Source organism: Oryctolagus cuniculus, chromosome 5 (assembly GCF_964237555.1).
Source record: "Oryctolagus cuniculus chromosome 5, mOryCun1.1, whole genome shotgun sequence".
NCBI lineage: Eukaryota > Metazoa > Chordata > Mammalia > Lagomorpha > Leporidae > Oryctolagus > Oryctolagus cuniculus.
Genome location: NC_091436.1, coordinates 74750253 through 74765792, shown reverse-complemented (window position 1 = coordinate 74765792; position 15540 = coordinate 74750253). Strand labels below are relative to the sequence as shown.

Sequence of the window (15540 nt, the reverse complement as noted above, 5' to 3'; positions counted from 1 at the left end):
CTACTGAATAAATTCAATATAAGAGTTAGTAACAACAACTACCATCAATTTTCCAACTTACTTCTGAAAGAGACCATTTACTTCTGTGGTCTAACAGATGAATGAGTAGAATCCATAATTCTTTAACACACAGACATGGACAATGATGATTCATTAATGCTTCAGTAAGCCTAACCTGTAGGAAAGAACCAAAATGAGTTACCTATGAGGCAGCAACAAAATTACACATGCTATACATGCTTCTTCCACTTGTTTTAAAAGAATTAGAGAACTTTGTTTTCAATTATAGAAAACTATGAAAAATATGCCATTTCATTAAATTCTAAAGTAAATTTCCGGGGGTGAGAATGTGACATAAAAGTTAAGTTGCTGCTTGAGGTGTCCACATCTTATATTGGAGTGCCTGGCTCTGATTCTGGCTCCTTTACTTTGGGTACAGCTTCCTGAGATAAGAATGCACATACTGGGAGGCAGCAGATCATGGCTTAAGTACTTGGGTTCCTATCACCCATAAAGGAGACCTGGATGGAGCTCCAGGCTCCTAGCTTTGGCCTGGTCCAGTCCTGGGTGTTGTTAGCATTTGGGAATTGAACCAGCAGATGGAAGATCTCTCTGTGCTGCACTGTCTTTCAAATAAAAAACTGAAAATAAATGTTTTAAGCCTAAAGATACATTTCCGTTTTAAAACCAAAACTACAGGAGCCAGTGCTATGACATAGGTTAAGCCTCCACCTGCATGCAGGCATCCCAAAAGGGTACCGGTTCAAGTCCTGGTTGCTCCTGTACCCAATCCAGCTCTCTGTTAATAGCCTGGGAAAGTAGCATAGGATGGCCCAAGTGCTTGGGTCCCTCCACCTATATGGGAGACCTGGAAGAAGCTCCTGGCTCCTGACTTGGGATCAGCCCAGCTACGGCCATTGCAGCCATTTGGGGAGTAAACCAGCAGATGGAAGACCTCTCTGTCTCTCCCATCCTCTGTCTGTAACTCTGCCTATCAAAGAAATGAATAAACGTTTAAAAAAAAAAAGCACAAAATGAATTTAATTTTTTACTTAAAAAATTTTTCTTTTAAGATTTGAAAGAGTTAGAGAGGTAGAGGTAGATGCAAAGGCAGAGAGAGAAGAAAAGAGAGAGAGAGAGAGAGAAAATCTTTCACCCACTAGTTCACTCCCCAAATGGCCCCAATGGCTGGAGCTGGGCTGAAGCCAGGAGCCAGGAGCTTCTCCCAGGTCACCCACATGTGTGTAGGGGCCCAAGGACTTGGACCATCTTCCACTGCTTTCCCAGGCACACTAGCAGAGAGCTGGCTCAGAAGTGGAGCAGCCAGGACTCAAACCGGTGTCCATATGGGATACCAATGCTGCAGGAAGCAGCTTACTCACTATGGCAGAGTTACAGCCACCCAAAATTGGTTTAATCATCTGATCTAGTGGTCAATAAGTTTTCTCTGTATTTAGAAATACTTAAAATATTGTTTTCAATATAACCTGTGTCACAACTACTCAATTTTGCTGGTGTATTAACGTCAGCAGTTACAGATAACAGGGAAGAGAGACAGGGCTGTGTTACAGCAAAATTTAACTTACAAAAACAGGTAGAGGGCTAGATTTGACCTCTGGATCATGGATTACTGATCTAGTTCTAATCCATGTAACACATATACACAAACACACAAGTATCTTATGAAAAGATTAGAAAACAATTTCTGATCCAATGAAAAGTGAAGTAAAAATTCTTGTAAGACAGAAAAAATACTTAGAAATTTATAAAGATTAAGTGATTGCAAAATTAACATCAATGGCCAAGAGTAAATGGAAAGTGTTCTGGCCTCTGGGCTTTGGCCTGGCCAGTCCCAACTCCAACTATTGCAGCCATTTGAAGAGAGAATCAGCAGACTGAAGATCTCTCTCTCTCTCTCTCTCTCTCCCACCCACCCCCCAACATGTTTTCAGATAAATAAAACAAAATTCACAATTCTTAAAAAAAAATTCACTGCCTCCATTGAGCACTCCAGCAAACGCAACCTAATAAAAACAGTCAATCGACCTTTCATGGAAAAAAGAGTAAACAAAAACTTTTGTTAAGTAATTTAAGTATTCATTTTATCATTATGTACAGCAATACAACAGATTATTAAAGAGATAGCTAGCCTCTCCTATTTGAACTGAAGTTTAACTTCCAGTCATTTCCACAAGCATCTTGTTTTATTTTTTTTACAAGTTAAGAAATACTATTTTTCTATGAAAAAAAAAAGCTCCAAGATACTAATTACTAATTGCAGTATATTCAAAATATTCCAATTGAAATTATTTTCCCTTTCAGCTCCTTTATAATAGTAATTAAATATAAAATTAAGAGAATTAACAAGTAAACCATTTTGATTACACTTACACATTTTGATTACAGACTAAACAGCACACCTTAAGGACTATTAACATTAAGTACCAAAAATACAAATAAACTTATAAAGTATTACCTTGTCATACCTGTTGAGTGATAGGCTTATTAAATCACAAAGGAGATTTTCACAATGTTCTTCAAACAGGCTGACATTGGTTAAATTATCACCTGCCAGATTCATAAACTGATGACTATAAACAACTTGTTCTAAAAAATGTAATAAAATAAATTCTAATTAAAACTAGAGGTTTTTTTATTAATTCAGAAGGGGAAAATAACTGCATACCTTTAAAAGACAACAAAATTGAAAATACACTGTTTTAAAATCTTTTCTGCAATTAAAAGTTGAATTTGAAGACAATAGCTATCTTTTTTGAGTGCTGATAAAAATTTTAAAAAGTTTTCCATCCTGCCAAGTATCATTTAATAACTTTCCTGTTACAATAAATCTAAGTATGAAGAGTATTAATGCTATATCACTTAAAAAAAAGTGAAGAAACACCATAAAATCTTCACCAAAATTTCTAATCAACAGACTTTTAAATTATTATTCTTTTAACAAATCCTAATAAATCGACTTCATGTAGTTGTTTTTTCAAATTTTGTACCTGTTATCAGAGTTACTGTTCTGAGGAAATGTGTGAGAGTCCATATGAGATAGGAAATCATGTATCTATACACCTCTTAATGCATACCTTGATTGTACCAAGAGGCCACATGGCAGGATTGACTTACACAATGTAGGTTTTCTAAGTACGCACTATGATGTGTACACAATGATAAACTCTCCTAATGACACATTTCTGAGGATGTATTCTCATCATTATGCAATGAATGACTGTATAAACTGACCATACAATTGGAAATAACCAGGAAAGTACAAAATAAGATGTGACACAGTATCAATTTCCACATATCAATTGGCAAAAAAACTATCTGAAATTATAATTGCAAGAGAATAAGATAGTCACGTTTACAAGTAATATATGTAGATTGGTAAGAGTAGCTCTATAGCAAATGAGTAGCATATATAATATTAAAACTGCAAATACATAGATTAAATATATATATGTACATAGATTAAATATATATAATGGGGAAAAATGTTCAGTGAAAAATTATTTTTAATATCACAAAATAATAGAAATGTTTAAAAACGGACATGGCTACATAAAGTACAATAGATCTATAACATTAGCCCTTAAATGAATAAAGTAGAACTATGTATACTAATATGAACAGCTCTCTAAAATATTCCCAAATAAAAGATCACATTGAACAGTATGATGATACCATCTGTGGTTAGAAATAAAACCAAAATGCTAACTATGCTAACTATGATATACATGTATATACTATACATGTATGTAATAGAAAGTAAGTATGGAAAGATGAACAGGCCAAGCTATTCCCAGTAGTTTTCTTTGGGGAAAAAAAAGAGTGAAAAGTTCTTCCTTTACTTTGCTCACTATTCATTAAAAAAAAAATTATAGAGGGGTGGGTATTGTGGTACATCAGGTTAAGCCACTGCTTGCAATGGTTGCTTCCCATGTCAGCATGCTGACTACTTCTGGTCCAGCTTCCTGTTAAAGCTCCTGGAAAGGCAACAGATGAGGGCTCAACTATGAGGTCCCTGCCACTAATGTGGGAGATCTGGATGGAGTCCCTGGCTCTTGGCTTCAGCCTGGCCCAGCCCTTGCTGTTGTGGGCCTTTGAGGAGTGAGTTAGCAGATGGAAGATCTCTCTGTGTCTCCTTCACTCTCTGTCACTCTGCCTTTCAAATATATAAATAAAATAAATCTGAAATAAATATCAGAAAGCACTCATCATTTCTAGTTTTAAAAAGCAGTGAAAGTTTAGAATAAAAAAGGGTATAAGTCAAAAACCCATAAACTTACTCATTTTTTCACCTAATATGTGAAGAATTTCTAGGACCAGCCAATGGATATCCAAATGGAGATGTAATAAATGCCATGATGGTGGAAAAAGCTGTGAATGACATTATCAACTGTAATTGAGAACTCATGATACATCACTCAGTATTTTATAGCATGAAACAACACTCCTTCACAAGCACAAGGATAAAGAACCAATTAACCTACCACTATTCAAAAGCTCAGGGAAAACCTCTGTCTTGTTCATAAGAGGATCCTTTCACTGAAGGTCTTTGAAAGCGGGATATAGTTTCATCTGCTGGTTTAAGATACACCCACCTTGGAACTGCTGAATAGACTTGTACAGTAAAGATCCCTTCCAACCAATCTCTGATTCTACTAAAGCTGCAAAGCAGTAAAAGAATTTTTTTAAACACTTGTTTTTGTGATTTTGCTTTAGAATTTTGCTACGAAAAATTTTTTTAATGTAATGAGTACCCAGGAACTCCCTAGACTACCACATATACACTATTATCCTCTTAAGAAATGGAGGTTATAAGACAGTTGAAGAAATTTAACTGAATTCATACAGTAGGATTCAAATCCAAGTCTATTTGATTCAAAAGCCAGTACTTTCAATTATTGTGTTGTACTGGGTTATATTCAATAACTATCCCCCAGTCAACATTTAGAATAACAATAGAAATAAATATAATGACATAAATCTGTTTCACTAAAACAACTAGAAAGAAAGATGAAGAAAGGACCGCATCATCAGATATACAAACAAAATAAGATGCCATGCTAATAAAATAATGTTGGCATGGGAATAGATAATTAAATACAGCAAGAATAGGGATGAAAGAGATGGATAAATATGGTATCTCAAATCAGCAGGGGAAGCATGGGTCATTCAATAAAGATGGGTTATTAACTTATCCATTGGCAAGAAACTAGAGTTAGATTTCCTACCTCACTGCTCATTAAGAAAAGACTGAATAGATTATACAACAAAAAGAAAAATTGACAAATATAAACTAAATAAAAAGCTCCAGTTATCTATCTGGGAAGTCAATTTAACTGGCGAAATAGAGAAATCTTAGAAAATGTTTGTAATACATACTACCTAACAAATAATGTGTAAAAAGAATTTCTTAAACTAGACAGAAGTTCAACTGAAAATACACATTAAAACAAGATGTTTCAGTTACCAGATGAATAAAATATAATATATAAACAGACTCTTGTAAGTTTTACTTTGTAAATTTTTTTTCATGTTTCTGAAAAGAACAGCAATGCCTTTTTATTTGTTGAAGAGTGCAACTTTAAAAATTCTGAGTTTCTGAGCTTCAAATAACCTAGGTAAACTCTAGTATGAGGACCTCTGTGCACAAATTTTTCTTTTTGTTGCTAGATAAAATTATTCAGTTTTATTTTTATGTAGTTAATATCCAGAAAATATAGTGATATCCAGTATAATTTATAGAAACTAGTAAAAAGGAAATAAATTCTTTCCCCATAAAATGCTCATGAATCTTTATTAAATGATATAATTAAAAGCAGTTATTTGCTTGCTTTCTATGGACTGGATATATTAGTCTGTAAATGCAGTTGGAACTCTATTTACTTTTATTATTACATATATTGATTTCATATAAAAGTTAATTTTTGTTTTGTTAAATTTCATAGAAATATAAACATTTAATTATATATTTTGGTGAAGACATGTTTCTAGAACCTGAATGCTACTCAAATTGATGAAGCCAAATAGAAAAGGCAAAGTTTAGGGAATAATGTTATAAATTATCATGTTTTATCTTTCACATTAAATCTCATTTTCTCATGGTGATTTTGTTATTTATAAGCTGGGCCACATGAAAAATACAAATTTTATTTTAAAAGTAAATTTGAATGGAATGATTACCACAAGTAAGGAAAAAAACGGCATAGTCAAAACAATCTTAATCATATGCCATAAAGATCTCAAAAGTCAGAACACAAGGTAGGGGTTGTGACATAATGCGTAAAGCTGCCTCCTGTGATGTCAGCATCCCATATGGGTGCAGATTTGCGTCCAGGCTGTTTCACTTCAGATTCAGCTCCCTGTTAATGTGCCTGGGAAAAGCAGCAGAAAATGGCCCAAGTGCATGGGCCCCTGCCACCTACATAGAGACCAGGATGAAGCTCGTGGCTTCAGCCTGGCCCAGTGTTGGCCACTGCAGCCATCTGGGGAGTAAACCAGCAGGTGAAAGCTCTCTCTCTCTCTTTCTCTTCCTCTCTCTTTGTCTCTGTTTTGTCTCTCCTTCTCTCTCTGTAACTCTTTCAAAAAAAGGATACACATGATTACAGTTTTGAAAGTATATTTTTATAAGGCAGTCTTGAATCTTACTATATAAATTATAGTTTGCCCAAACCTTTGTCAATGAGGAAAATGATACAAATTTTAAAATACAAAAGTTAGTTTATTTACATTCAAGCTTCTAAACATTTCACATCTTCATAAACAAAAACAGCTATTGGTTCAGTGTATACTACATGTTTTAAACATTTTGTACATATTCATTTATTAAATTCTCTCAATAACTCTAGAAGTTATATGAATTATACAGTTAAGGAGAGGGATGAGATGAGACATTTTTTTCCAAAAAACATATAATTAATAAAAGGGGAGGCCAACACTCAGGCAGTCTGCTTCCAGAGCTGTACTCTTGACTGATTTGTTTCACTCTTGAATAAATATTTCTTATGGGGAGAAAGCGCTGATAATTCAAAAATTAAATGAAACAAGTCAAACCTTAGTGTGGTTTTGATTTACAAATGCTCCTATGGTAACACTGGGAAGTTCAGATAGATGTCCAATATACAAGAGTAATCCATGCAGCTCATCAACCAACACTGAGGGAAGCTGAGCCTCCAAAGTCTCATAGGGATGGACAGGAACATGACTCTCAGCCTCTTGTACTTTCAGATATCTGAAAAATGATTATATATATTAAACAACAATAGTCTGGAAAATATCCACATAGAAATTCATGCAATAATCAAAATATTCATCTGACATCCTACCTGAAGATGAAAACTTTAACATAATGGAGAAATATTACGCACTGTTGTCTAATACTGTCTGCTTTCTCATGTAGGGCTGATATCTTCCCTGAAACCAAAATAGACAATGTTAACCATAGCATAAATAATCAGCAGGCATTAGTGACTTCATAAGCCATATTAACAGCAATTCTCTATCTTGTAACTTCCCATGGATTTCCCTGTCATTCTTGCCCACATCACTCCTCAAAACTACTCTTACCAAGGTCACCAATGAAAGCCATGTTGCCTAAGCTAATGGATACTATCTGTCCTCAAATAACTTGTCTTCAGTATAGCAGTAGCTACACGTGGCTTTACTGAAGCCATATATGACTGGTGTTTTTATCTACCTCTTTGCTGGCTCTTCTTTCGCAACTTTACTACCATCATGGGGTCTCCTCAGGAGTCAGTTCTGAGTCTCACTCTCTTTTCTACACATCTCTTCCGACATGTTGGATGTCTTCAGTTCCTTTATTAATCAATGATAGACTCCCAGAGGTTTACATAAACCTCATATTTTTCCTTTGAACTCCAGACCTTGTGTGTCAACCAGCATAACAGGCTTCTAAACTCAAATAGTATTTTCCGACACACTGCTCAGATAATGCAAAAAATGCATTCTTTGCTTTCCTTCACAACTTCTTCATGCTAAGTTTCCTCCATTTCATTCCATAATGCTACCAGCAGCTTATTTCTTCCTTGATTCTACCATTGCATTTACCCTCCATCACAGTCCCATTAAGTTTATAATCAAATATATCTTGAAATAGTCATTTTCTTTTTACTGTCTTAAACTACTGCAACAGGGCTCCTCACACGTCTTCCTTTTTACCCTCTTGAAGCACCAAATCTACTTAAAATATGTCTCAACTTTTATTACTCCCAAGTCAAAATCCATGAAAGGCTACCAACTGTATTTAGAAAGAAATCAAAATTGTTTATAATTATTTACAGGCTCTCTTCTCTTTCTTCTAATCTCACCCCACGTCATCTTTCCCTCCTTTAACATTTATACCATCTAAAATTATCAATTATTAGCATGATGTACAAAATATTGAAGTAAAAGATACTCATGAAATAAAAAGAGAGAAAATACATATGAATTACAGGGAATAAACCCTAAACCATATTAAATGTAAAACAAAATTCATTTCTAAATTTGAATTCAAATAAGCAAACATGACTACTACTTTGACAAAGCTAACATGACCATAAATGTCAGACTGTTTTGCAAATACCTACATATTAAACTACATTGTTATGCCTTAATTTCATCTACAAAAAGTTACAGACCATGATATGGTTTGAATATGGTTTGTCCCCTCCAAAACTCAGGTTGATATGTGATTGTCATTGTGTTGGTATTGGAAGGTGGAGTCTTTTGAAGAGGCTAATGAGGTCAGTAGAGGAATTAATGTCACCTTTTGGGAGTAAAAGTTTGCTCAGGGGATTAGTTATCACAAGAGCAGGTGGTTATAAAGGTTGTTCACCCCATATATTTTGTCTGTTATGCAGCTCTTATTTGCTGCTCTTGTACTTGCTATTGTCATGTGATATAAACAGCATGTTACAATGTAGCAGGACACTTCTGCCAGTTACAATGGTCTGATCTAGAATTCACCAGCCTCTAGAACCATGGGATAAACGATCTCTTTTCTTTTTTCTTTCTTTTTTTCATTTCTTTTTTGTTTTACCTCTTTTCTTTATAAATTACCCAGTGTTGAATATTCTTTTAGAACATAAAATGGTCTAAAACTATCCCCCATTTTCACAACCCCCAGCCATAAAGACTGCTGTGAACTTCTGCAGCCAGGCAAGATGGAATGAAAGGGTCAGATTTATCCATCTCCCGTCTTAAACTTGAAACCTGAGAAACAACACAAAACAAGTTTCCAGGCACTAAAAACAAGGTAAAACAAGACTGCTATCCCAGGGAGAAGGTAAGCCCTGTGACTGCATCTGCTTAACAACTAGAGTTTCCAGGCTGTAATAGTACAGGGGAAAAAGCACAATCACTGTCCAACTCATTGAGCTGACAAGACATTAATTCTGAGTTTAGAGAAGCCTGAATTTACAGAGCAAAGAATTGAAGAAGAAAGGAGATTTAAAACAAATAACAAAAACTCTGGAAATGTATGCAATCCCTGCCCCTACCTTTACCCCACCCTCCAGCCTCTGAAGTCTTTGACTGAGTACAGGTATGTTCAGGTATGAGAGAAAATTACCCAAGACCATGGGAAAACACTAAAAAACAATTCTCTTCAAAGCTTATTCAAGCTGGGAAATAGTTTCAGTTCCTACCAGCAAGAATTTTAAAAACCTCATAATGTACCAGGCATTAGAAAGAAATTTCAGATACTTTACAAAACTAATTTAATAAGCTTAGTTGGCATTAAACTAAGCACTACTTTTGAAAAGCCCTAACAAAATTTTTAAAAAACCCTCAGAATGATCCCATGGATTACAAGGGATCAACAGCAAATCAGAACAATATTTATATAAAGAAATACAAGAAAATCCAGAAAGCAGCCATGGAAAATCTACAATGTCTACCATATAATAAAACATTATTAGATATTCAAAGGAGCAGGAAATTATACCACAGAACCAGGAGGGGAAAAATCAATCAATACAATCAAAGCCAGAAATGACAATGATGACAAAATCAGCAGCCATTTACATTAAAAATGTGCATGTGTACACATACTTCCCATATCCAAGATGGATGTAAGCAAGTATGACAACACAAATGGGTGATACAAAAAAAAAATCCAAATGAAATATACAGCCAAAAAACACCAAGAAAGGGCAACCTATCAGGTATATTTAAGAAATTATCAGCACACAGTATGTCATTCTGCCTCAACTAGAAAGCAACCCAGGGAAAATAAGAAATAGAACAAGAAATATAAGAAATATACATAGCAGTACGTGGACTTACATAAGAACTCCCTAGGAGAAGGCTGAGGGCCAAGGTTCACTACATGAATTTATTAACAAAGTCCTGATATAACTGCCAGCTGGGACAAGCAGATCTACTTTAGCACTTTAGCACTACTAACCCATCTGACAAATCTCTCAAAAGCTTTTCTAAGCACCAAAAATACCAAAATGTTAGTGTAACAATAATCACCTAAACAATCATAGCCATCCCTCATCACCCAAGCAGCATTGCTTACAGGATGACCTGAGAATTCCAAATACACAGATGCTCAAGTCCCTAATGTAAAATGCTGTAGTCCTCCTCCATGGATGTGTATACTGCAGATATGTGGGGTGGACTGCAGTCCACTATAGTGGCTTTAGGTTGTTAAGAGTGTTTTTTTAAACAAATAAGTTTGCACAATACCTTCTATTAACCCAATTTACTTATGTCACTGTATGTAGTAAACACATTTTTACTCTTATAATGCAATCTTGGTAGCGCCCTACAGGGTTCTAAACTAAATTCAGACTCTGGCATGATTTCCAGAGCCAACTATAATTTTTTTTTCCTCTTTCAAATTCATCAGTTTCATATATATCCCATATGTAGTTATTACTTACTCTATGCTCCCTAAATGTTTATGTTTTTAACATACTTGAATGTTTTTTACTGATTTTTACTTCCTGGAAACTCTTTCTGTCCCCAAAACTTTCCCTAAATCTTTTGCCAAACAAATTTCTTCCTGTCCTTGAGGACCCAGATCTAGAATCACATAATCATGCACACAAGCATAAAGCCCTTGGCTCCCATAGCGGCTCATCCGTATCTCCATGACTGCATTTTCCATTTACCATGCTGACTCATGCTTGCATGTCTTTCTGTGTTACACAACTACAAATTCTACAGCATTGTTGGCATCATATTTTTTCTCTTTGATTCATTAGATAATGAAAAAATAATAGTTAATTTTTGCTAATCATATACTCAGAAAACAAGGCAAACCAAATAAAATGGTTCAGAAAACTGACAGCGAACAGCTAGGGTATGATCTTCTTAGATTAATGATAAAAAATTTCTATAAAACATAAAAATAATGATAGCACCACTCTATGATAATTGTGAAAACAGAAAACATTTCATTTCTGAAAAGAAAGAAGGTACCATATAATAATCACACACACACACACACACACACACACAAATATCAAACAAACAAAAAAATACAAAGAAACACATATTTCCCTCTTCTGGCCATCAAGACTGTTGATTCTTTACTAAATAGGAGCCTTCTCATTTTTCCCACTTTTCGGATAAAAAATAAAATACCCAATCATTAAATTGATCCTACTCTTAACAGTATCCAATCCAGAATAAAGGTATATCCTTCTTTAAATCCTACTCAAAATCATGTAGCAGTTAAGCCCAAACTCTGTCACAAGCTCCTTCATATTCCTGATTCTTTCTGAGGAGGCCCAGTTCCTCATAATGTGTATTTTCCCTTGCTTCCATAAGATAATCAACCTGTTTGACTAAAAGTGCCACAGGTAGATGTTGGTTGCTCAACATCATTAATGATATATACTGCGCTAGCCTTCACAAGAACTCTTATGAGGTAGGAACTATTACTTGATGTGATATTCCCAATCAACTGGGAGTTGGAACCCCAGGCTGAATATAAAAGTTATAATTCTAAATTCTACACTGTATTAAATGTGCTGGAAAGGAGAAGCAGCTGGTCTGAAAAAAAACAACAACAACAACAAAAAAAAACAAAAAAAAAAAAACACAACATACTGCCCTTCAACTTCCTTTATTACTTTAACTATGCTAATCTCTCCCAAATTAACAATCCAATAAATGTCAAACCAAACAAGAAAGCAGAGGTTAGCTTATTTTTAAGTCAGTTTTACCTTTAAGATCTACAGATTTGGAAAAAATAGCATAACTCTGAGCTACAAAGTTAAATATCATACTTCTTCTGAATGCTAAATACACTGTATCATGTGCTTCTGGTGTAATACTTTATAATATTGTAGTACACCATTACATACCATGTGTTAATCACTGTAACTTAAATTCACTGTAATGGAACAACATTTCTTTTTTGCTATTGAAGATATATTAAACTTACCAAAATCACAGCTAGCTTGTAACAAGGTTTCCAAGTTGTATAGTCTTTGCCTAATTTAAAAAAAGGGAGAGTTAATTTTAATATACACTATGTAACAAACATATGGATAATGTTTCCAAATCCACTATACTGCTTCAATACCTCTCCTTTATGGATGAAATTTAATACTTTGTGAATGCTTATTAAAGGGTATACTTTAGGTAGTGAAAACTTTGAGAAGACAAAATACAATTTTGACCTCCCCAAAACATCTATTAAAAGCTGCATATATCTCACAAATTATTTCAAATATCAAAAATTTCATTGTCAGTAAAATACTGTTTACATCCATAAGAAGTTTCAGATACTTACATGAAACATTGTAGCTTAACAGTTTTATAATACAGAAGTTCAGAAAAGGAAAGGAATAATGTAGCTAATTATGCAAAGCTATTTAGATGTCCCATCTTCTTGCTGTTCCTCCTTGTTGCCTTCAAATTCTTTAAGACTAACCCATATTCACGACTTATGCCCTCAACAATGATTCATAAACTCTGTAATGTTCAGGATTACATTGCATCATGTAAAACTCAGCCTATTCTTCTGATAAAACATATCACAACAGGCCATAGATATGCAACATCTCTTCTTGAGGTCTCATGGGGGGCTGGCTCTGTGGCATAGCGGGTAAGGCCACCGCCTGCAGTGCTGGCATCCCATGTGGGTGCCTGTTCGAGTCCTGGCTGCTCCACTTCCAATCCAGCTCTCTCTGCTATGGCCTGGGAAAGCAGTGGAGGATGTTCCAGGGCCTTGGCCCCTGCGCCTGTGTGGGAAAACTGGGGGAAGCTCCTTGCTCCTGATCGGCACAGCTCTAGCTGTTGCGGTCATCTGGGGAATGAACCAGCAGATGGAAGACTTCTCTCTCTCTCTGCCTCTCAAATAAATAAATTAATTTAAAAAAAAAAAAAAAAAGGTCTTATGGGATGAGGGTGAGAATACCTTCTGCCTCTCAATTTTCATATAAATGCATCAAATATCATTCTTAATGTGTTTCTGAATAACTGGTCCAAAACAGTGGATTTAAGAATCATCTAAATTAAATTTATTTTATTTATTTTTTTTAAGGATTTATTTTATTTATTTGAAAGACAGCATTACAGATAGAGGTAGAGACAGAGAGAGAGGTCTTCCATCGCTGGTTCACTCCCCAACTAGCCACAACAGCTGGAGCTGCGCCAATCCAAAGACAAGGGCCAGGAACCTCTTCCGGGTCTCCCACATGGGTGCTGGGGCCCAAGGATTTGGGCCTTCTTCTACTGCCTTCCCAAGCCATAGCAGAGAGCTGGATCAGAGGAGGAGCAGTCAGAACCAAAACCAGTAACCATGTAGGACACCAGCACTTCAGGCCAGGGCTTTAACCCAATGTGCCACCGCAACAGCCCCCTAAATTAAATTTATTTGCAAAAATGGTACTCATGCTTTTTTTCACAAGTTTATTTTTAAAAAAGCATACTGAAGTAATTAAAGGTGAGATGTGTGATACCTGAAATTTGTTTACAAATACTTAAGCCAATAGAAGGGAGGTTGGTACAAATGAAAGAAAGAAGGAAACCTTGATTCTTATTGTAACTGAGAAAGGATATGTGGAGGCTCATTAATCTATTCTCTCTACTACTGTGTTTTAACATTTTATAAAAACTTCAAAAAATGTCACCTAAGAGAATTAATCAGATTCTATTATGGAAGATAGATTTAAAAGTTTGAGTTCATTCTCTAATCATTGAAAGACTAGGCTTTTAAAAAAGTATTTAAATCTTTTACCCAAAATTATAATATGGTTCAAAACTTTAAAATTCAGTATTTAGTACATAATATAAAATACAAAGAATAAAGAATATGAAAAATCAATTTACAAAAACAATAAAACTATATTTCATCAAACCATTACCATTTGGTTATTGTTACTAGAAGATAATCAAGTGAGCAATAAGCACAATTCTGGTGTTACTACATTGTCAGTGTTAGAATCCACCCAGCGTCAGATCTCACAAAACTGAACAGCACCTACATTCAGGGAATTTGGAACAAAAAGTACCTGAATAAATGAAAGAGCTCTCTAGAGGAATCCACCAATGCTGTTTCAGTAACCCACTGAATGCCAAATAGTTCCACTGTGTCCTCTTCAAAGCTAGTTGGTAAAGGATCGAGATTCAAAAATAATCTGAAATAAAAAGTCTAGTTTAATTGCATAAGAAATATACTAAAGACCATAGTATATTACATCTTTTTTTTTCATTATCTGAATCAGTACGATACATGACACAAATAGTCACGAAACAGCTTAGTATCTTACATAATCAGGATCACTACAGCTAGACTGCATCAAAAATTTCAAACTATCTAGTGATTCAACAAAGTATAAAGAACAAAGTAATTCAGAGGAGAAAACACCCAAAAAGGATTCTAAGGAACCCACTTTTGCCTGCGTTTACTAATGGTCTCCATGTGTGGAATTTCATTGTTTGAGGGAACATTTGCTTTAAAAACAAAACAAAATTGAAAATTATTCTGACCTATATCTGGAGAAGAGCATAATCATGTTAGCTAATCTCTTTTAAAGTCTCTAACAGATCTATACTTGTCTCTAACAAGTATATAAAGCAACAAAAGTGCTTGCCTTTCAGACTGAAATCACCTCAGTAGGCATGGCCAAAACATTTCAAGAACAGTAATCTTACTGTAGTGTATACATATAGCTGCCCAATGTACAAATAAGTCTATAAGACTTCTAAATGTATAGAACATAAGAACAGAAGGTACTAGGACCACACACACACAAAGTGTATGTCTTACTCAAAAAGTAGTGAAAGCTCTAGAGCACTGTCCTACTGTCCTATTCCATAGAAAGAAATACCAACTCAGAAGGCCCAGCTTCCTATTCAAAGCTGAGGTTGCAGGAAGGTAAAAGAGCACTAGTTAACAAGCAAGGTCTCTTTCATATTCAAAACACTTACACATAAGCTTACTTGGGAAATCAACAACAGAACTCTCATTACTTCATGCCCTTATGACACACCAGGCCGATTCACAAAACACGGGCTCAGCAAACACCAGTTTAAAGGATTGGAGGATGTCTTTTGTTC

At 35.0% G+C, this 15540-nt stretch overlaps 1 protein-coding gene across 1 annotated transcript in view; it reads right to left on the bottom strand.

Annotated features, from left to right (window-relative positions):
- MMS22L (MMS22 like, DNA repair protein) overlaps positions 1-15540 on the bottom strand; it is a gene marked incomplete in the record, with an annotated part of 119895 nt that overhangs the window by 103409 nt on the left and 946 nt on the right. Inside the window, 7 exon segments of the mRNA XM_070073760.1 lie at positions 62-175; positions 2477-2607; positions 4299-4389; positions 7069-7246; positions 7341-7428; positions 12419-12468; positions 14493-14618. Of these exon segments, the coding sequence (XP_069929861.1) occupies positions 62-175; positions 2477-2607; positions 4299-4389; positions 7069-7246; positions 7341-7428; positions 12419-12468; positions 14493-14618 (778 nt within the window).